The sequence below is a fragment of the Saccopteryx leptura genome, chromosome 7, assembly GCF_036850995.1.
Source record: "Saccopteryx leptura isolate mSacLep1 chromosome 7, mSacLep1_pri_phased_curated, whole genome shotgun sequence".
NCBI classification, from domain to species: Eukaryota; Metazoa; Chordata; class Mammalia; order Chiroptera; family Emballonuridae; genus Saccopteryx; species Saccopteryx leptura.
This window is the reverse complement of record NC_089509.1, coordinates 50,212,367-50,233,691: the sequence shown is the minus strand read 5'-3', so window position 1 is coordinate 50,233,691 and position 21,325 is coordinate 50,212,367. Positions and strand designations below refer to the sequence as shown.

At 38.5% G+C, this 21,325-nt stretch overlaps 1 protein-coding gene across 2 annotated transcripts in view; it reads left to right on the top strand.

The window, feature by feature from the left end:
* Nucleotides 1-21,325, top strand: part of GRB14 (growth factor receptor bound protein 14) — a 122,265-nt gene that overhangs the window by 91,219 nt on the left and 9,721 nt on the right. For both annotated transcript variants that reach the window (XM_066345783.1, XM_066345784.1), the window contains 5 exons: nucleotides 3,678-3,799; nucleotides 5,125-5,199; nucleotides 8,758-8,895; nucleotides 14,962-15,072; nucleotides 15,266-15,361. In XM_066345783.1, coding sequence (XP_066201880.1) covers nucleotides 3,678-3,799; nucleotides 5,125-5,199; nucleotides 8,758-8,895; nucleotides 14,962-15,072; nucleotides 15,266-15,361 — 542 coding nt within the window. The remainder of the gene's footprint in view (nucleotides 1-3,677; nucleotides 3,800-5,124; nucleotides 5,200-8,757; nucleotides 8,896-14,961; nucleotides 15,073-15,265; nucleotides 15,362-21,325) is intronic.

The window sequence follows — 21,325 nt, the reverse complement described above, 5'->3', positions numbered from 1 at the left end:
TAATTATAATGTTCTGCTTCCCTCCTTAAGCCTCTTAAGATCAGTTCACTTAGCCACCCATGTAGTTTAATGAAAATATACTGCTCACATAAATTAGGGGATATTTTAACGCTTCATATTCAGTTTTGAAATGTCCCCTAATTTTTGTAAGCAGTATATGTCAGTTCATGATATTCTTTATTTATAATGACTTCTTCTCTAACTCAGAGAAAACGCCAGGCCCTGACTGTGAACCAGGCTTCACCCAGTCCCCCAGAGCATGCCTTCTCTAACCTCTTCTGGGACTCTCCCTTTCGCTCATCCAGCTCCAGCCACACTAACCTCATGCTCTATGTTTATATCAGTGTTGCTCTTGCTACAGGAGCTTTGTTCTTGTTCTTCTAGATATCTGCTTAGCTCATACCCTCTTCTCCTCTGGGTCTTTGTTCAGGTACTACCTTCTCTAAGAGGCCTTCCTCAGCCGGCTATTGAAAATGGACTCCTTTCCCTTTCCCTTTCTCTCTACCTCCTCTCTGCTCTACTCTTTTTTTATTTTCTTTTAGCAAAATAGAGAGAGGCACAGATAGGGACAGACAAACAAGAACAGAGAGAGATGAGAAGCATCGATTCTTCATTGCTTCAGCTTTCTCGTATGTGCCTTGACTGGGGGCTCCAGCCAAGCCAGTGGCCCCTTGCTCAAGCCAGTGACCTTGGGCTTCAAGCCAGCGACCATGGGGTCATGTCTATGATTCCACACTCAAGCTAGCAACTTCGGGGTATTGAACCTGGGTCCTCTCTGTCCCAGGCCGGCGCTCTATCTACTGTGCCAATACCTAGTCAGGCAGCTCTACTCTTCTATGTGGTATTTATAGCTACCTTTTGAGATTTACATTTTATTTATTTTTCGCATCTTTCTATTAGTTTGAAAGCTCCAAGAGACCGTGATTTTTACTGTCTTTTTACTAAAAGATTCCAAGCCCTGAGAGGATTTTCCAATACAGGGTAGACCTTCAGTAGATATTTGCCTAATGGATGGATAAATGAGTGAGTTGTAACTGCCAAGCTACATGGATTTGTTTCATAACAAGTAGGAAGTAGACAAGCTTTCTGAGCAGGGGTCATATTGATACAAATGTTTTACAAGGTTTGTCTATGATATTAGTGTTCAGGTTGGATTAATAAGAATGTAGAAGTTTGGAGACTAGTTAAGAAAAGGTAAAAGTCTAATTAGAGTGGTGATACTAGGAATGGGTGTGTGTGTGTGGGGGGGGGGTTGTTGGTTGTGTGAGAGACATTCAGAGGAAGAATCCCTGATACCTGAGGACCACAGCAATAGAGGCTATGGGAGTAGATTGTGGAGAAAGATGTAACTAATGAAGGTAGGAGAATTTAGGAAAAAGTAGATTGAGAGGGGGAAAAAACCAGATGACTGTTTCTTTTGTCAATTTTGGTAAAATGAACATAACATAAAATTTACCATTTTACCCATTTCAAGGGTATAGTTCACTGGAATTATGTATATTCATATTGTTGTACAATCACCAACATTCATCTCTAGAACATTTTTGCCTCCCCAAACTCAACGCATTCAAAAATAACTCTTCATTTCTTCCTCCCCCCAGTCCCTGGCAGCAACCATTCTACCATTTGTATCTATGAATTTGTTTGTTCTTAGGTACCTTGGGTAGATGGAATCATACAATAGTCTTTTGTGTCTATCTTATTTGTATAGCATAATGTCTTTAAGATTTATTCATGTTGTAACACGTGTTAGAATTTCATCTTTTTAAGGCTAAATTTCCCATTGTATGTCTATATTACATTTTGTTTGTTCATTCACTTGGTGGATGTTAGGATGTTTCCACCTTTTGGCTATTGCGAATGATGCTACTACAAACATTGGTGTACAAATATGTGTTCCGGTCCCTGCTTTTACTTTGATTATATACTCAGAAGGGGAATTGTTGGCGTTGTTTACTATTTTTAGGAACTCCTTTACTTTGATTTAGACAAGCTGGGTTTGAGGTGGTGGAAAGTCTAGCAGTTAGGACTGGAGTGTGAGTGAAAGCAGCTGTCTGGAGATTTCACTTCAGGGAACTTGACAGATGTGATAGCTAAAGAGGAGAGCATGAATTAGTTTAGAGAAAGGGAAAGAAAAAAGTTGAGCTGAGGACTGAATCTTAGGAGGGAGAAGGAGCTACGGGAGCTAGTCAATGAGACAGAAAAAGAGCAGTCCGAGTTAGGAACGGAACCCAGTGTTTAAACGCACTTAGCTCAAACTCATCCATATTCATTGAGTACTCTTACAAGAACTTCCTTTCAGAAGAATAAGCTTCTATTTAAGTATGACATTACTTTCAAGAGTTCGGGTGTTATAGGTCACAGATCACGACTGAGTGTTGAATTTCTGAGACACAGATTCTTTTCGAAAAGTTACTAGATTAGAAAAAGTAGAGGATTTCTGTATTCTTTTTTGGGCTGTTCTCTATTTCCTGTTTTGCATGAGTAATTTCACTGTTACTTTAACTTTTTATTGCAGTATGACATACCTTAATAAATGTGGACAACTAACTGTCTTTATTCTCAGATATTGCATATGCCTGAGTATTCAACATCTAGACGAACAGACTATATCCCAGACCCAGTGATTGCTTCCATGCCCCCACTTACCAACTCTCCCCATTACCTTGGTCTCTAACACCATAGATTTATTTTACCTGGGCTGAACCTTATATAAATTGAACCATGTAACGTGTACTCTTTGTGTCTGACTTCTTTTATTTAACATTATATTTGTGAAATTTATTCATACAGCTCTGTTTTTTGTTGTAATATATATTCCACTGAGGGTTTTTACACAATTTATTTGTTCTCATGTTGATAAGCATTTGGGTAGTTTCCAGTTTGGGGCTATTATGAATAGTGCTGCTATGAATGCCACAGTTTCTTATTAAATAAGTATTTTACATGTTACATTCACCTCTTTAAAGTTGTCATTGCTTATTTCATTTGTTACTTTCCTCCTAAATGCCTTCCCACCCTGTCTAATTTTCTTTATTGTTAATACAAAATGTATTTCTCTGAACATTAGTTTTGAAAGTATAAAGTGCCCCAAGAAATCAAGTTTCTTAAAAATTTTTATGCACTTGCATTAGTATTTTCTTTTTAAAGCATCTATTAAATTTTTCTTAACTATCCAGATTATGTCTTAAATGCATATTTAACCTGTCAAGAATTTTCTTCTCTTCATAGGCTGTGTTGTTCATCCTCAAGGCAAATATTTTAATTTGGGCAGCATGATGTGTTGGCGGAAAAAAATAGCTCCCATATTCTTAATACAGATTTTTTATCAAGCTTATATAATAATTTACATAGCAATGAAGAGAGATTCAGAATTGGTAAAAAGTGTGTTGTGATATTTTATGTCCTTCTCCATTCTGGTTAAGGTCTGCTTTGGTATAGAAATTAGTTATTACTAATTCGGAGTTGAGGAAAGTTTTATCAATCTGGTTATTTCAAAACTGAGTTGAAATTTTCTATCTTGAATAATTATACATACATAATATAGTTTATATATTTATGTGAATATATATATACATATATGTATATATACATATATATTTGTGTACCTACTTACATTTTAATCCATCCATCCATCCATCCATCCATTGACATACTCACTGAACCATTCTTTACAGAAAGAACACTAGAAGACCATGAGCTGGTGGTTGAAGTGCTATCGAACTGGGGAATGGAAGAAGAAAATAAGCTATACTTTAGGAAAAATTATGCCAAATATGAATTCTTTAAAAATCCAATGGTAAGTGAAATCTCCATTAATAGTTATAGAAAATAATTAAATTTTTTTTTTAGTTTATGTGAAGAAATAAATATAATGCCCCATTTGGTAACTAGTAGTTAAGAATTTTGATCTTTTATAATTATAGTCACATTTCTTCTAGTCAACATCATCACAGAAGTATGAATACATAGTTTTCAAGAACCCGTTGATTCTTCTTCTTGCTTTTTAAGAAGAAATTTATGCATTTGGTTTAGGGAGCAAATTATTAGATATCTTCAAGCAGGTTCCAAAATATAGTTTAACACTTTTCAGAGAATTTAGGAAATTTAAGTGGAACATTTCTAAAGTAAAGATAAATTGATTGTTGGGTGTGTTGTAAATTAATCCAGAAATTTAAGATTGACATGAATCTTGTTGTTGCAAGTTATTTTGATTTCAGTGAAGTAATCACTGAGCAAGTGAAAAATAAAGTAAAGACCAGTGTATTATCTAATAAATACTACTTTCATTGTATTTCTCTTAAAAAGATATGTCACTTTCTAATTAAGACTAAGAATCTGGAGAAGTCAGAATAGCCTCTGGGATCATTATTTTAAATTGTTTTTGTCTTTGCAACTGTAACATTTTTATACTAAATTTTGAATAATTGGATTGAAATGATCTCTTATGCAAAATATATAATACTTAACATCCTACAATGCACAGGAGAACTTCTCCCCTACCCCTACAGAAGAGTATTATTAGACCAAATTACCAGAACTACTTACTGTTAAATATTTATGCAAACTTGTCCGATCATAAAAAGTAACTGGGGGAGGGGGAGTGTGCTTGCTAAAAGCACGGATCCAGGACCTACCTGTAACTTCTGAGTCAGGCTCTTCAGGAATGAGGCCTAGAAATTCCTATGTCAAGCAGCTGCTCTGGGTGAATTTTATAATGAAACAAGTTTGGAAAACCAGTGAGTAGAAAGGACTGAGCGTTCCCTTTACTTCTATGAGCTTTGACTTTCTAAAGTGGAGTTGCTGGTCCTTTAGCATCTGCCAGGATGGTTGCAGGACTCAGGGATGAGATCAGGAGCAAGCTCACTGTCAGCCTGCGGGCAGTGTCTTGTGTAATGTGAGGTATGTGAATCTTGTCATGGGCATCATCTGAGGCTGTTTGCTACTCTGGGCCCTACTCTAACCCTTTCATAAAGATACCTGAAGGTAGAGTCCTTTTAAAAGCACTTTGAGTGAACTATCAACACACTGACTTAAAGAACTCTTGCTTTAGATTACAATGATAATAACTGAATCTCTTCTAGCATAGGTTTTGGAATAATGTAACCTGTCTTTTTTTGTCAGTATTTTTTTCCAGAACATATGGTGTCTTTTGCAACTGAAACCAATGGTGAAGTATCCCCCACACAGATTTTGCAGGTAGTATATATTTTCATTAAAATATATAAGTAAAAATAAGAGAAACTTTAAGGTCTATATTTATAAATGTCCAAAATTTGAAATGTTAGGCCTTGAATAATTATTTTTTGATGGAGGTAAGACTGGAAAGAAAAGAGTAGGAAGGAAAAGAAAATAACAAAATCTGGATTTAAAAGTCCCTTAATTCAATAGGACCCCCAAACAATATTGTTCTTTTCAGTTTTGGTCAATTGTCAAAGGATTGTAAACATTTAAAAAATGAGTAACATGAAATGAAACATCACAGGGTTTTGCTCTGTGATGTGTTTAAAGATTATACAGTGGTCCCTTGTCTATCGCGGGGGTCACAATGGGTTAGGTTCCAAAACACCCTACGATAGGTGAAAATCTGCAAAGTAGAGATCTTATATTTATTTTATTATTTATATTCGTATTAGTCTTTTGAAAAATTAAAATTGACATTAAATACCAGACATTTTACTAATAGGTGTTTAGTATTAGGTTTTATAATAAATGCCCTCTATTCTATATGCAATAACATATTTAGCAATTAAATGAAAGGAGAAAAAAGATATAAAAAATCTACTGTATATACTTACATTTGTAATACATATGACAGAAACACTTGAGTATAATTGTGAAAGATCTTAGCTGAATTATGAATACTAAGTATTTTCTTAAAAATCTCCTTGGATTTGTACTTATTCAGCTCACTCATTCCAAACCGGCATTAACTTTAGGTGATCATTCTCTGATTTTCATTACAGTGGAAGAATAATTTGTTATTTTATTTTTGATATATTAGTAGATTTTATACCAGAAGATCTAGAGTCATTACCATGTTTATGTTGAGCTATATCTTTATAATGGTTGCTGTTTGATTGAAGCCTTGGGCTTAATCACTCAATTTTCTCTGATCTTAAATGAAGAAAACTTTTTTTTTGGTATTTTTCTGAAGTTAGAAGCAGGGAGGCAGAGAGACAGACTCCCTCATGTGCTCGACCAGGATGCACCCAGCAAGCCACTAGGGGGCGATGCTCTGCCCATCTGGGGTGTTGCTCTGTTGCAGCTGGAGCCATTCTAGCGCCTGAGGTGGAGATTGAGGAGCCATCCTCAGTGCCCGGGCCACCTTTGCTCCAATGGAGCCTTGGCTGCAGGAGGGGAAGAGAGAGATAGAAAGGAGAAGGGGAAGGGTGGAGAAGCAGATGGGCACTTCTCCTGTGTGCCGTGACTGGGAATCGAACTCAAGACATCCACATGCTGGTCCGACGCTCTACTACTGAGCTAGCTGGCCAGGGCTTAAATGAAGAAAACTTTAATATTTTCAATATAGATACTACTTTAAATATATTGATATTTAACATACTGATACATATACTGGGTGCGACAAATTTGTTCTCTGTGAGCTCTTTAATAGGTCATATTTTATTTTTGCACTTCAAACTATTTTAAAAATATGACTAGTCTCAAGAAATTTTTCTCAAAGTTACTTATATACTCCTGGCTTTTCACAGACACTCCATCAAAATATTAGGGTGAATGGCAGCATAGTCGCTGCCCCAGCACCCCAACTTCCAAACCTTCTTAGCGCCTCACCACTGGGATGTGACAGGGTGGTGGATCAGAGTTTTTTTTCCACCTCCTTTCCCAAGTTTTCCTATAATATAGTTATATTACTTTAATGTTAAATTATAAAAACAAGAAAAATCATAGCCTTGGAATCATATATTGCTGCATGTGGTCCTGACCTCTTCTGTCCACTGAGGCAATGTTTCCAGTTTTTAAAACGTTTCTCCTTTTTCTAGTGTGACCTCTGTGACTTCCTTTTTAAAATTTAATTGGTTTGCTTTAATAACTTGGAAAGCACTCAAACTAAAAAATGACTTGCCTGTTTTGCATGTCAATTAATTAATATCTGTGGCTCATTAAATTAAAATTGTTTTTAGTAATTTACTTAAGAAACATATCTACTAGCAGTTTTTTCATCAGTAGCCTTTTAAAATGTGACATTGTTTTAGCTAATTATTTCTTTCAGTTTTAACTTTTTGCGTTTGTTTATTCATAGGCATTTTTATCTTTTTTTAATGAGATGCTAATGTATTTCCAATGTTTTATTAAAGGTGCTTATCACAGCCACGTAACACAGTTAGAGCTATTCCTTTTCATTCTCCTTTTCCAGACCAACACATGTGTCAGTTAATTATTGCTGTGTAACAAGCTATTCCAAACCTTAATGGCTTAAGTAGCCAGTCACATTTTGCCAACAATTGGATGGGTCAGGAATTTGAAAGGATTTAGCTGGGTGGGTCATTTCTGAAGCACATTGATTCACAGGGGGTTGAGGGTCTGCTTATAAGTTGGCTTTTCACCCGGGTTCGATTCCCGGCCAGGGCACACAGGAGAAGCGCCCATTTGCTTCTCCACCCCTCCGCCGCGCTTTCCTCTCTGTCTCTCTCTTCCCCTCCCGCAGCCGAGGCTCCATTGGAGCAGAGATGGCCCGGGCGCTGGGGATGGCTCTGTGGCCTCTGCCTCAGGCGCTGGAGTGGCTCTGGTCGCAATATGGCGACGCCCAGGATGGGCAGAGCATCGCCCCCTGGTGGGCAGAGCGTCGCCCCTGGTGGGCGTGCCGGGTGGATCCCGGTCGGGCGCATGCGGGAGTCTGTCTGACTGTCTCTCCCTATTTCCAGCTTCAGAAAAATGAAGAAAAAAATAAATAAATTAAAAAAAAAAATAAGTTGGCTTTTCACTACATGTGCCTGGTGCTCTTTGGCCTCTCTGGGTCTCTCCACATGATGTCTCATCCTCCAGGGCGTCTCACCACATAGCTGTCTCAGAATAGTCGCATTCCTGTTGTGACAGCTGCCTTCCAAGAATTAAGTAGTGGCTAGTTAGGGACTTTATTTAAAACAAACTGTTACTTTTGCCAACTCCATTGGCCAAAACAGTCACAAGCCTTGCTGAGATTCAAGGGGATGAAGAAGCAGACTCCACCTCCTTATACTCAGTGTCTAGATCCCTTTGCCAAGGAACACGTGGAATGGGAGATGTTGTAGTTCTCTTTGGAAAAAACCTGGCATAGCTACTCACAATTGAGAACCCTTGAGACAAAGAAGAAATTATTTGCTTTACCCTCATTAAGGAAGTAAACTTGGCTGAATTTCCTTAATAATTGAATAATTAAAGTCAGGATTGTGGTCCTTCATCATAAGGAGTTGAAATTGATTAATTCTCAGGGAAAGTCATAGAAAAAGATGAAAATTATGAGGACTTAACTCTAAAGGTGAAGCTCAACTTTTGAAATGGACATTCAAATAACTTATAATTTTGGTATTTGGCTAAGTACTGGTAACTTAGAATGTATATTTTGTGAACATATTTTCATTTGGATCTTGAAAGACTGATTTTCTGTTGTGTATATAGTTATTTCTATAATGGTATATAAATGGTATTGATACTGTTAGATTTTACATGTACATATTTGAAATCTTAACATGATTAGTGTAAGGCTACAATATCATTGATTCCAAAACAGTGTGGGAATTTCTAATTATTTTCCAGATATTTCTGAGTTCAAGCACATATCCTGAAATCCATGGCTTCTTACATGCAAAAGAACAGGGAAAGAAGTCCTGGAAAAAGATTTACTTCTTTCTAAGAAGATCTGGTTTATATTTTTCTACTAAAGGGACGTCAAAGGTAATTGGAAATATCAATGATGTGTTATACATTATATATAAATCAGAAGTTAAAATGGATTTCACTTTATTTTCTTTATTTCTTGAACTTTATTTCTCACTGTTTTAAACATAACGTCTTTTGATGGAATCTAGATACTCTTATTTCCATGTCCTCTGCTCATTCCTTCCCTGTCCTGAACCCACTCCCTTTCTCCTTACCCCCGGGTACAGATTTTGAGGCCCAGTATAGTTCACATCTTTTCTTTTTACCCCAGGTCGTAAGACCGATCTTGCTTACTCCAGACTTCTGTTGATACTGATGCAGTTAGTAATAGTCAACTGAATTCTTTGTGTCTGTTAGTTTTCTCTTTTAGTTAGATTATAAATTCCTAGAGGAAGTTATGTTATGATCAGGGGTAGATGGATTTGTTTGTGTGCTTGTATATGTATACCTATGTATACAGTTACATAGACACACATGCAGGTGTTCATACCCACATACATGTAATTCCCAGTGCCCCGCACTATGCATCTGTGTTTCTATGGAGTCTAGTTGATGTGGACTATGCCACATGGTCTATGTTTGATAAGTGTTGACATTTTATGCAATGCAGTGATACCTTCCAAGTAAAACTACTGTTGAGAGTTTTTGTGAGAGGTTATTTTATTTTTATTGTCATGTATCTGTTGTCAGTGACAACACTGTTGGTTCTTTATGGGTAATCAGTCATTTTTCTCTGGCTGTGTTCCAATATTATTGCAATCATTGGTGCTCAGTAATTTTCCTGCCATTTTTCTAGGTGCATTCAAATATATTCTGGTAAAACTTGCTTGATTTTCAACATAGGCATTTAGTCTTCAAATTCCTGTTTCCTTTTATGCTGGAAATGTTCATCTGTTATTGATTTCTCATTCTCATGATTTGATCCTTTACATTTTCACCAGGGTTGGCCGTCTTGGCTGTCATGGCTCCCGGTGCCCTTCTGCTGTGGCAACCTAACTTCAGTCCCTGCCTCTGTCTTCCTGTGGCCTTCTGCTCTTTCTGTGTGTCTCTGATAAGGACACTTGTCATTGGATTTAAGTCCCAATTGCATTATCTCATCTGGAGGCCTGTACTTAATTACATCAGCAAAAACTATTTTTTCAAATTATGTCAAAGTCATAGTTTCTCAGAGTTTAGGACATGGACATATTTTGGGGGGGAGGAGCTACTATTCAATTCACTATAGGAAGTCAATGAAAAAAATTTTTTTTTGCAAGAGAGTGAAATGGTCAAATTGTAAGATTAGTGTTGGTCAAATAAGTTTGTAAAATATGATTTTTATGTTTGCTCACTTATAGTTTGCATCGGGGGCTGGAAAGTGCCAGGTATATGTGGTCTGTGAAATTGCGAATTACCTTCCTGCTGGGAAGGACCGTTATTTTGCTAATGTTTGCTGGAGCCCAGGTTTTTGTGCCAGAAAGTTTTGAAAAGGAGAGCAGAAGGAGAAGAGTCAGAGAGAAGCCATGTTGGCAGAGGGAGAGAGAGAGAATGCAGAGTGCTGAAGGGGAAGCCATGTTTGCAGAGGGAGATGAGAGAATGCAGAGTGCTGAAGGGGAAGCCATGTTTGCAGAGGGAGAGAGAGAATGCAGAGTGCTGAAGGGGAAGCCATGTTGGCAGAGGGGGAGATGAGAGAATGCAGAGTGCTGAAGGGGAAGCCATGTTGGCAGAGGGAGAGAGAGAGAATGCAGAGTGCTGAAGGGGAAGCCATGTTTGCAGAGGGGGAGAGAGAGAATGAAGAGTGCTAAAGGGGAAGCCATGTTTGCAGAGGGGGAGAGAGAGAATGCAGAGTGCTAAAGGGGAAGCCATGTTTGCAGAGGGAGATGAGAGAATGCAGAGTGCTGAAGGGGAAGCCATGTTGGCAGAGGGAGAGAGAGAGAATGCAGAGTGCTGAAGGGGAAGCCATGTTTGCAGAGGGAGAGAGAGAGAATGCAGAGTGCTGAAGGGGAAGCCATGTTTGCAGAGGGGGAGAGAGAGAATGTAGAGTGCTAAAGGGGAAGCCATGTTGGCCGAGAGGAGAAGGTATGCAGATGGGGAACCAGAGCTGAGGGGTTTTGGGGAGCACTGCTGAGACTGGTGGGGCCTTTGATTCTAGGAGGAACCAAAGAAGATTCTCCTAGTTGTGGAACCAGAGAATGTGTCAGGGCTTTGTGAGCCCTGTGTTTGCTCATCAGCCAGTGTGAGACTTTAATAAAGGAATGGCCCACTATTTTTTTTCTTATGGGAGAGACAGAGAGAGTAAGAGAGAGGGACGGATAGGGACAGACAGACAGGAAGGGAGAGAGATGAGATTCTTCGTTGCGGTTCCTTAGTTGTTCATTGATTGATTTCTCATATGTGCCTTGACTGGGGGGCTACAATAGACCGAGTGACCCCTTGCTTGAGCCAGCGACCTTGGGCTCAAGCTGGTGAGTCTTGCTCAAACCAGATGAGCTCTCGCTCAAGCTGGCGACCTCAGGGTCTCAGACCTGGGTCCTACACATCCCAGTCCGATGCTCTGTCCACTGCGCCACTGCCTGGTCAGGCTAGCCCACCATTTTTTAGTTCCATTGTTTCTCTACCGTCTGTCTGAATTCAATGAGAACCTGAATGTGCATGGGCACAATGGCGGTGGCCCCTGGCCATACAATTAGTAAGGCCATACTGAGTTCAAGAAAGTAAAATAGAGATAGAAAAAGAGTGAGGAGGGAGGGAAGGGAGGACAGATAGAGATAGAGATGGGAGGTGGAGAGGTAAGCAGCACAAATAGTAATTAGATGATAATTTCAGCGATTCAGGATGGAGGTGAGGGGTTCTAACCTAGTCTGAGCAGTGGAGGGAGAAGAAAGGGATAGATGGCAGATTAAATGACATGCGGCCGGGTTATGTTGACCGACTGATATGAAAGAAGAAGCAGCATTTAAAAATGTTCTTAGAGAAAGAAATAAAGAAATAAAAAAAATGGGCCCTGGCTAGGTAGTTCAGTTGGTTAGAGAGTCATCCTGATATGCCAAGATTGTGAGTTCAATCCTAGTTCAGGGCTTATACAAGAATCCACCAATGAATGCCTAAATTAGTGGAACAACAAATCCATGGTTCTCTCCCTCTCTCCTCCCCCTTCACTTTCTCTCTTCCTTCCTCTATAAAATCAATTTTAAAAGAATAGAAAAAAAGAGATAGAAAATGATTTAATAGAACAAACAGAAAAAAGGTTTGCTAGAAGGCATTACCTTAGAAGTAAGATAGTAATGACCATAATTCTAGTTATATTATATAATATATATTGAAAGTGAAGCATCCCAGAACACAATTAATAATGAAGACCAATCACAGGACCTGACAGGAGCCGCAAAGGGGTGATACTTGACTCTTTTCCATATTTTCCTCAACTGTTCATACAGTTTCTCCTTTCCCTCATATACAGGTTTCTTTATTACTATTCTTGAATGAGCATGTGTGTGAGTGTCTGTGTGTGTGTTTCCTTGAGGTGTAAGTAGTGGAATGCTTCATGGAACGGGGCTTTGCTAATTCAGAACCTAAACCCTTACAGGAATATTTTATTTTGAACTTTATATATTGTTAGACTTTTTGTATTTTATCATGCAGATGCATTTAATTGATTTTTTTGTGACCATTTAAATTAGTTTTCAAATTTTTCTATCATAAATAATGTTAGGATGAATAATTAGCCAGTTTTGTAATTAAGGTATTAAACTTTCTCTTGATCACTTTATGAGCTTGCTATTTCCTCACTGTTCCTAATATATGAAATTACACATGAAGGTGTTTTTTGAGCAAGTGTATAATGGATCATCTTTTTGCTTTATAAATCACAGAAAAGTAGCTTTTAAAACTAGAAATCATACTTCTTTTACTTTTTCTTTTTCAGTGATTCTTCAGTGAAGATATGATAATGCCTCTTTAGCTCTTAAATTCTTATTTTACAACAGATTTCTCATTAAAATCAATTGCCCATTCTGTCTTACTTCCCCATATACCTCCTTTTTCTCCCCACCCATTATACAACACAGCTCTTCTTCCTTCTCCTGGATCCATGCTTTTATCCTTGCAATGGTATTTCCCGGGCTAGGCAAAAGGCTAAGCATCAAATCCCTATTTGCAGTCTAGAGTTTAGCTCTTATCAACATAGCATCTAACCATGCTGTGCATCAGTACATAATATTCTCTTTAGCCTGCACATAATGAGCTCATGTTCCATAGTCTATACATGAAAATGATTTAAGTTCCCCTCAAAAAAGAAATTTGAGGTATTAGATAAACTCAAGAATTATGATTGTTACAAATTATGTAGATTATCTAATGTCTAATACTGACATTTCTGCCAGGGAAGGAGACCATATCCTGTCCTTTTTCTGTAAGAAGGGTCTCAATTTATTTTACTTTCTAAAGATGTAGGCTATGTGGGAATTAGATAACCACTGCTGTAAGCCTTGGAGATGTGACTGTGACATTTACAGAGAAACATCTAATTACACACCTCTCCAGCCCCTCCAATGTAAGCGTGTGAATGCTTAGCTTTTGCTAACCATGCTAACTCCGCCTTTGGAGTCTTACATTGTCATAAGGCTTGATATGCCTACAGTAATGGGGAAACAATCCATCAAAAAAGGGAACTCGTCATGCCTCTGTGGCCTTCCCGTGTTTCTCGAACTGCCTTCTTCTCATGTTCGAATGACTCAGTGACATTTCTCGTACAGTATAAGGGGACAAGGATGGTCTTTTTTCATCTTCATAGAAATCAGACTTTTTTCTTTTTACTAGCAAATCATTTTCTATTTAGGAGTTAAACTTTAAAGGCCATGCTAGTAAGAGAATCTATCTTTCTCCTTTTTCTCTCTTGTTTCATGGACCTTAGGCTGGGTTTGTTTTCTTTTCTGTGTTATTTTCCCATGGAATTGGGAACGATAGACATTCACTAGATCAAAATGCCTAGGAACAGTGACATACAGAAAACAGTGAGATACGCAGAAATTCTTACTGTACCAATCATTAGGGACAGCACAGCCTGCTGGGAAATGACTGAAATTTCTCTGGACTTGAATTTGAATGGGTTGCTCAAATTGATAAATGTTCTGTTTCTGTCTCTTTTTTTCCTTTCCTTTCTTTTTAGAACATTCCTTCTCAAATTTCAGGGCATGTGATCACCTGGGAGCTTGGTAAAATGCAGATTTTGATTCAGTGGGTCTGGGATGGGCCCTGAGATTTTGCATTTCCCATAAACTCCCAGGTAATGCTGGTGTGGTTGGGGACCATGCTACTAGCAGCAAGGTTTTAAAGAACAAATGTATTTTGGTCAGTTTTGATTATATATTCAACCTCAGAATTAAACACTTCTCCAAGTTATTAACCTAGCACAGAATAATATGACCCAGTGATTTCCCATGACCAGTTCTAAATCTCATGGATTTCCCAGAGAAGAAATAGCTAGCTGTTCGTGATCCCACTTTGCCTGAAAATCAAACACATCCCATTGCCAGTTAATTTCCCTGAGTTCTTCGGCACCGGTTTCCTTCTTTCGGTGAAGGAAGGTAGTCATGGCTCCTTGTCTGATTGCTTGCCATGGTGTGTGAGGCAGAACAGATGTGAGGGACGGTTGTTTTTGAATGAAGCAGGAACCATTATCTGTTTCTCTTTTTTCTTGTCTAACTGCTACAGGAGCTTAAACCAACACTCTTCCCTCTAGTGAATTACTGTTATTTGAAAGGCAGACAGGAAAGCATTTTCAAAAGCCATTCTTTCTGTCTTCTCTCCTTCAGAATCCTTGAGACAGTGGTTAAAGGGAATAATTTAAGAATTGGAAGGTGTATTTTGTTTGTGTATTGGAGGTTAAATCCTAAACAAGTTGCCACTTTTTGAATTAAAGGATATTGCATCAAGTTCCTGTTTATTTAAGGATAGCATCTTAGTTTTTCTTCCCTTCTGTTTCTGTGATGTTATTTGGGATACTTTTTGCCAAGATATAATTTATGTAATACAATAGAAATTCAAAAGAGAGAGTGTAAAATATGTACCCGTGTCAACACTCACATTTTCTTTTTTTTAAAGGAACCACGGCATTTGCAGTTTTTCAGCGAATTTGGCAATAGTGATATTTATGTGTCACTGGCAGGCAAAAAAAAACATGGAGCACCCACTAATTATGGATTCTGCTTTAAGGTACAGGCTTAATATTTTGATAGATGAATAAAGCGAGCCTCAGCCTTTTAGGTAAGCTTGAATTTCTCTCAATTTCTTTGAAAAAGAGACAGCTTTCTCTTACATATATGGGAGAATTTTAGTGGCTTTTATTTCAACAGGTGTTACCTTCAAGATATGCATTAACGATAAACAATGTGCTGTGGCCTTCTAGCCTAACAAAGCGCGAGGGCCCCGAGACCTGAAAATGCTCTGTGCAGAGGAAGAGCAGAGTAGGACGTGCTGGGTGACCGCGATTAGATTGCTTAAGGTAATCTCACTGCCGTTGTGTGTTTCTATTAAATTCTGGGAATACCATCAAAGTTTGAAAATAGCTGTTCAGGCAGTCCCTGGGTTACAAATGGGATAGGTTTTGTAGGTTTAAAAATGTTTTAAGTATTTATATGCACAGAAAGGTAAAAATAGATACTATGTTAAGACAAACATCTGTCTAAGTTACATTTAATAGGTAAATGTATCTGTTCCAACTTATATACAGATTCAAGTTAAGAATAAACCTACAGAACTTGTCCTGTTTCTAACCTGGGGCCCACCAGTATTTCAAAATGCAAAGATTCACTCTGAGTATGTGAGTAAGAAGAAAAAATCATCACTACCCAATGTGTTTGTGGGGTTTTTTTTACAAAAATTTTATCTAAAAGATAAACATTTGCAAAGTAGAGTGGAATAACTTAATACATTTATTTTTTGTGTGTGGAGTAAGTAGTCCAATTTTAGGAATGTTCTGGTTTTAATTTGTGTACGAATATGTATTTGTAACTGTTTGAAACTTCTGTACACGACTTCATGTACATTTTAAAAACATTACCATCAATTCAATATGAAATACATTTTAAAATGTACCCAGTTAGATATGTTTAGTGTAGTTTTGTGTTTCATTTAAGTGTTGTATAAATTACTTTCTATTTTAAGTATAACTCAAATTATTATATAAAGTTTACTACAACTATATCATTAAAGTGTATTTGTGAGTAGGCATTTTGAAAGGATTCAGAATGTTCTAAAGGTACGTAGGGAAAAGAAACAGAACTGATTTCTTCCAGAATGTATAGAAAAATAATTGTTTTTGAAACCTATATGCTAATAACTTTAACACAACTTTAAATTTATAATTATAAAATTATCAACCAGTTCCTTTTGAAGAAGGGCAGAAGAGTCAGAATCAGATTAGTTGTCATACTAGATTTGAAAAAGAGTTTCATTTTCTTTCTTTTAATTTTTTAAAATGGAGGTGAAATTCATATAAGATAAAATTAACCAAATTAACTATTTGTTAATGTAAACAATTCAGTGGCATTTTTATATATTCAAAATTTATAACCACCAACTCTGTCTAGCTCCAAAGCATTTTCTTTACCTTAAAAGGAGACTCTAACCATTAAATAGTTACTTTCAGCCCCTGGCAACCACCAATCTTTGTTCTGTCTGTGTGAATTTACCTATTTCTTATCAGTGGAATCATATAATAAGTGACCTCCTGTGTCTGGCTTCTTACACTTAGCATAATGTTTTGTGGTTCATTCACATTGTAACATACGTCAGTAGTACTTTATTTCTTTATGTGGCTGAGTAATATTCTACTGCATGTATATGTATGTTAAATCAACAACTTATTTATCTGTTGTGAGTGTGGTAGAGAAAATACCGTGAGGTCTCTGGTGTTCTCTCCCCTTACATCAGAATTCAGGAACTCGGGTTAGGCTGGGCCAACAGATTTTTCTAACCTTGTTTGCCATGTCCTCTTCTCTTCTAGCTTGGGCTCAAATTTAGACACCCAACACAGAAGTAGGGGTACACCCACTTCCTTAAGTCAGTTTTTCAGTGAATCTCACACATCACTGATTTTATTAAGATACTCCATTATTTTTTTGTAGATCTAGAAAAAATAATTATGTCAGTAAAAATATGACATGATGCATTCATATACAGATATATGAAGATATATACATGAAATAAATCAGTTGAGGTATCCTGAAAGCTTTTTTATAGTCTAAGTCTGGCTTTTCCGAATCATTTTTATCTCGGAGTCAAGGATATCTGTATTTTCCACAGAATGTCCAGCTCTGTGCCGTCAAACCTTTGGGAAATCTGACCCTCTCAGACGAGTGCACTGTCATGGGCTATGGGTTGTCTTATAGCCACTGCCATTCTTTTAGCAAGGTTTGATGCTGATGATTTTTTTAACCCACCAATTTTAGGGAATGACAAGTTGGTTGGTTCACAGTGAATATAAGATGCCATAGATTATAGGGGAAATTCAAGGATGTTAAAATTGCAAAAGAAATGTGTATCTAAGAATTTATGAGATATACTAAAAAGCTTTTTTTGATCCTTCCATATACAGAATGTTTAGTTTCTGGAAGATTGTCCCCTTCTTACTTTTTCCTCTCACCTGACTCTTCTCAAAGCCACTTTGAAGTCATAAATGTCCAGTTTAAAGTTGCCCTATTAAAATAGTTTTCTGTAACAGCTGAACACATTACCGCCAAAGTCATAGCTTAAAACAATACAAATTTATTATCTTCAGAAGTCTGAAATGGGCTTAATAGGCTGAAAAACAAGGTGTCAACAAGGTTGCATTCTCTTTTGGAGGGTCGCAGGCGTCCCCAAACTACGACCCACGGGCTGCATATGGCCCCCTGAGGCCATTTATCCAGCCCCCCGCCGCACTCCCGGAAGGGGCACCTCTTTCATTGGTGGTCAGTGAGAGGAGCACTGTATGTGGCGGCCCTCCAACGGTCTGAGGGACAGTGAACTGGCCCCCTGTGTAAAAAGTTTGGGGACCTCTGGAAGTTTGTATTCTTGCCTTTTCCAGCCCTAGAGGCTGCTCAGATTCCCTGGCTCCTGGCCCCTTCCTCCCCCCTCAAAGCCAGCAATGTGCACTGAGTCCTTTTTACACTGCCCTATCGCTGGTTCTGTCTCTTCTGGCTTCCCCTTCCACTTACAAGGACCCCTGTGATTACACTGGATCCACCTGGGTAGTCTGGAATAATCACTTTGTTTCAGGGTCACCTGATTAGCACCTTAATTCCGTATGCAACATTATTCCCCTTTTCCATGTAGCCTAACACAGCCATAGGTTCTGGAGGTTAGAATGTAGGCATCCATGGGGCCGTTATTCTGCTACCACACTGATGTTCCCTGTTTGTTTCAATTATGGTAAAACATTTCCAGATGAGGCAGGAGAAGGAGGCGGGGATCAGTGAGGACCTTTGCCCTGGGGCTGGTGAGGAAACTGTGAAGGGTTTCAAAGGGGAAGGTGATATGATCTGTTTTACACTTTAAAATATCCAGATACAAGAGTCCGGGCTTGTGGGCTTGGACACATTTGAGACTCTGTCATAGCAGACTGAGTTGTTTCCCCCGGCACCTGTTTGGTCTCCACGACTGATACAACTGGGCTCAGCTGGCATTCGCGGTATCTTTAGATTGTCTCCTTTGGTTGCCTATTGTGTTTCCAGAATATCATTGCACAGAAAGTCCTCACTTACTGGCCTAGATAGATTCTTGGAAACTGCAACTTTAGAAATAATGTATAATGAAACCAATGCACTACAGGCTAGTTGATTTAAACAAGAGTTAAATTCCTGTGGCATATTTCTGTTCACACAAACATCACCAAACTTCTACATAAAGACCAAAAATCTTCTGATATTAAACCTCAAAATAAGTGTGAGCTATACATACATTTGAGAAAGATATATAACAACAAGTGAGATAAGGATTTTCCAATTTACTCAGGGCAGAGGGTGGTATAGTCCATCCTGGCAGCTCAGGGCACAGGATGGGAGCAACCCTGAACAAGATGCCCTTCCATTGTAGGCACACTCACACGCCCCCACACTCCCTCACACTGAGACAACGAGACATGCCAGTTCACCTCCACGCATATATTTGGGATGTGGGAGGAAACCGGAGTCCCCAGAAAACCCACAGAGGCTTGAGGAGAACATGCGAACTGGCCCTGGCTGGGAATAAATTTTTTTCCTCTTATCACTGTTATGATAAGATAGCATTATATGAGGACCTGCTATCCTTAATGAAGAAGGAGCAGGGAAAAGCCAGTCTGTGTTATGTTGACTGGATGGGAAGTGCCCCTCTTGTTTACATTATATTCTATTTATTAAAGATAGCCTCTCCCAACAATTTGGCTTCTTTTATTTTTATTTCTGTTTCATTTCCATATACACATAAAAACTCTTTATGTAACATCAGATGAAGATGCTCCTATTCTCTTTGAAGAAATTCTCATATAGAATCATAGAAAACCTGAGACTTAGAAAAGGGATCAGCTTATATTCAGCATTCCAGTTACATGTGTCCTTCCCATTCCTTCAATTAAAACACTCAGCTAGCTTCACTCTAATGTAGTTTGGTCCCTTATCTGCCCCATCCATAGGGGCAAGGACAGGTTAAGGTGACCTATGCCCTACCCCTTGGACAGAGTTAAATACCTACCAAAGATCTCCAACAGCATAGAAACAACTTTCTAACACCACAGGTATCAGGGACAATACATCTTTGAAGGAAACAGTCTTATTAGTTGGTAGCAAGCTTTTTACTGCAGATAAATAAAAGATGGCCAAACAGCATGTACCTTGTGAAAGTGTTGGTTGGAGGTTATTGTATATTTGCCAAAATGAATGTGACTAAGAATTAAGTTCCTCTGTCTTCTTTTTTAAATTATTATAGGCTGAGAGTCAGTTTATAATAACTTTTATTAGGTCTCATTAATGTCAATCAAACCTTAAATTAAAAATAATTTTTAGAAGTTGGGAAATAATTGGATAAAGAAGTCAACACAGAAAATTTTAAATGAGTGTAGGTTTATATTCAGGTTGAAAGCAAAATTGTGAATACAGTGACTTTGCTTGCCCCACTCTGATTTTCTGCTTAATTATCAAATATATCTACTTTATTGAAATTGCTTTTAAGGAAATAGTGTTTAGTAGAGAAACAGCTCTGTTGGACTGTTTAAATGGTATTCAGCCTATGGGTAAGATCGGATTCCATGGCATTGGTGTCCTTTCAATCTTTTTTTTTATATAGGACCTACTTTTAAGTTCATTATGGCTCAGTGAAATGGAAAGAATCGTGAAGTGTAGCCAAAAAGGCCTGGGTGTCCCATTGGTTTTGTTCCTTCCCTCTCTCCCTCCCTCCCTCCCTCCCTCCCTCCCTCCCTCCCTCCCTCCCTCCCTCCCTCCCTCCTTCCCTCCCCCTCCCTCCCTCCCTCCCTCCCTCCTTCCCTCCCTCCCTCCCTCCCTCCCTCCCTTCCTTTTATTTAAAAAACAAAGTGACTTAAATCTAAGGCAGTTATTTTCCATTTTTAGATGAAGGCCCCTGCAAGATAAGTTTGGTTACGGCAGTGGCATTCTTAATGTTTGTCAAGCTAATAGTTCAGTATTGTAGTCTGGGCACATTTTCCAGTAGTAGCCCGGCAGCCCGAATCTAGCGGTGCTACCTCATGAAAGTAAAGACGCTGCCATTCTCACCTACTGCCGTTTACATTGTATTTTGTTACCCTATGTCTGAAATCAGTCTGATACCCCACCAGCCGGATTGCCCCGAATTTAAATTCAAACATAAAACAGTGCCACGAGAGTTACCAGAGGGTGTTTCTTACGGATGATACAGTGCCAAAGAGCTCTAACATAGAGTCAAGTTCATGCATTTACCAGAGGCAGTGTAGTTCATCAATCAGTTGTTGATATGTTATGATGAAGTTTACTGGTTCTGCTTAGAATGTGTTTGCAGTCTTTGTACCACAAAGCAGAGCACCCTTTCCAAGTGAGCTTTCTTATCACTATGTGATATATCTCTCCAAACATCTTTAGTGCTACTGGCACTAAAAGTAATGTACAGAACTGTGTCTGTTCCAGCCTGACCAGTGGGGGCACAGTGGATAGAGCATCAACCTAGGATGCTGAGGTCCCAGGTTCAAAACCCTGAGGTTTCTGGCTTGAGCACAGGCTCATTTGGCTTGAGTGCAGGAACACTGACATGATTCCAAAGGTTGCTGGCTTGAAACCCAAGGTTGTTGGCTGGAGCCCAAGGTCGCTGGTTTGAGCAAGGTGCCACTGACTCTGCTTGAGCCCACTAGGTCAAGGCACATGTTAGAAGCAATCAAAGAGCAACACAACTATGAGTTCATGCTTCTCATCTCTCTCCCTTCCTCCTCCTTTCTCTTTTTCTCTCTCTCAAAAAAAAAAAAAAA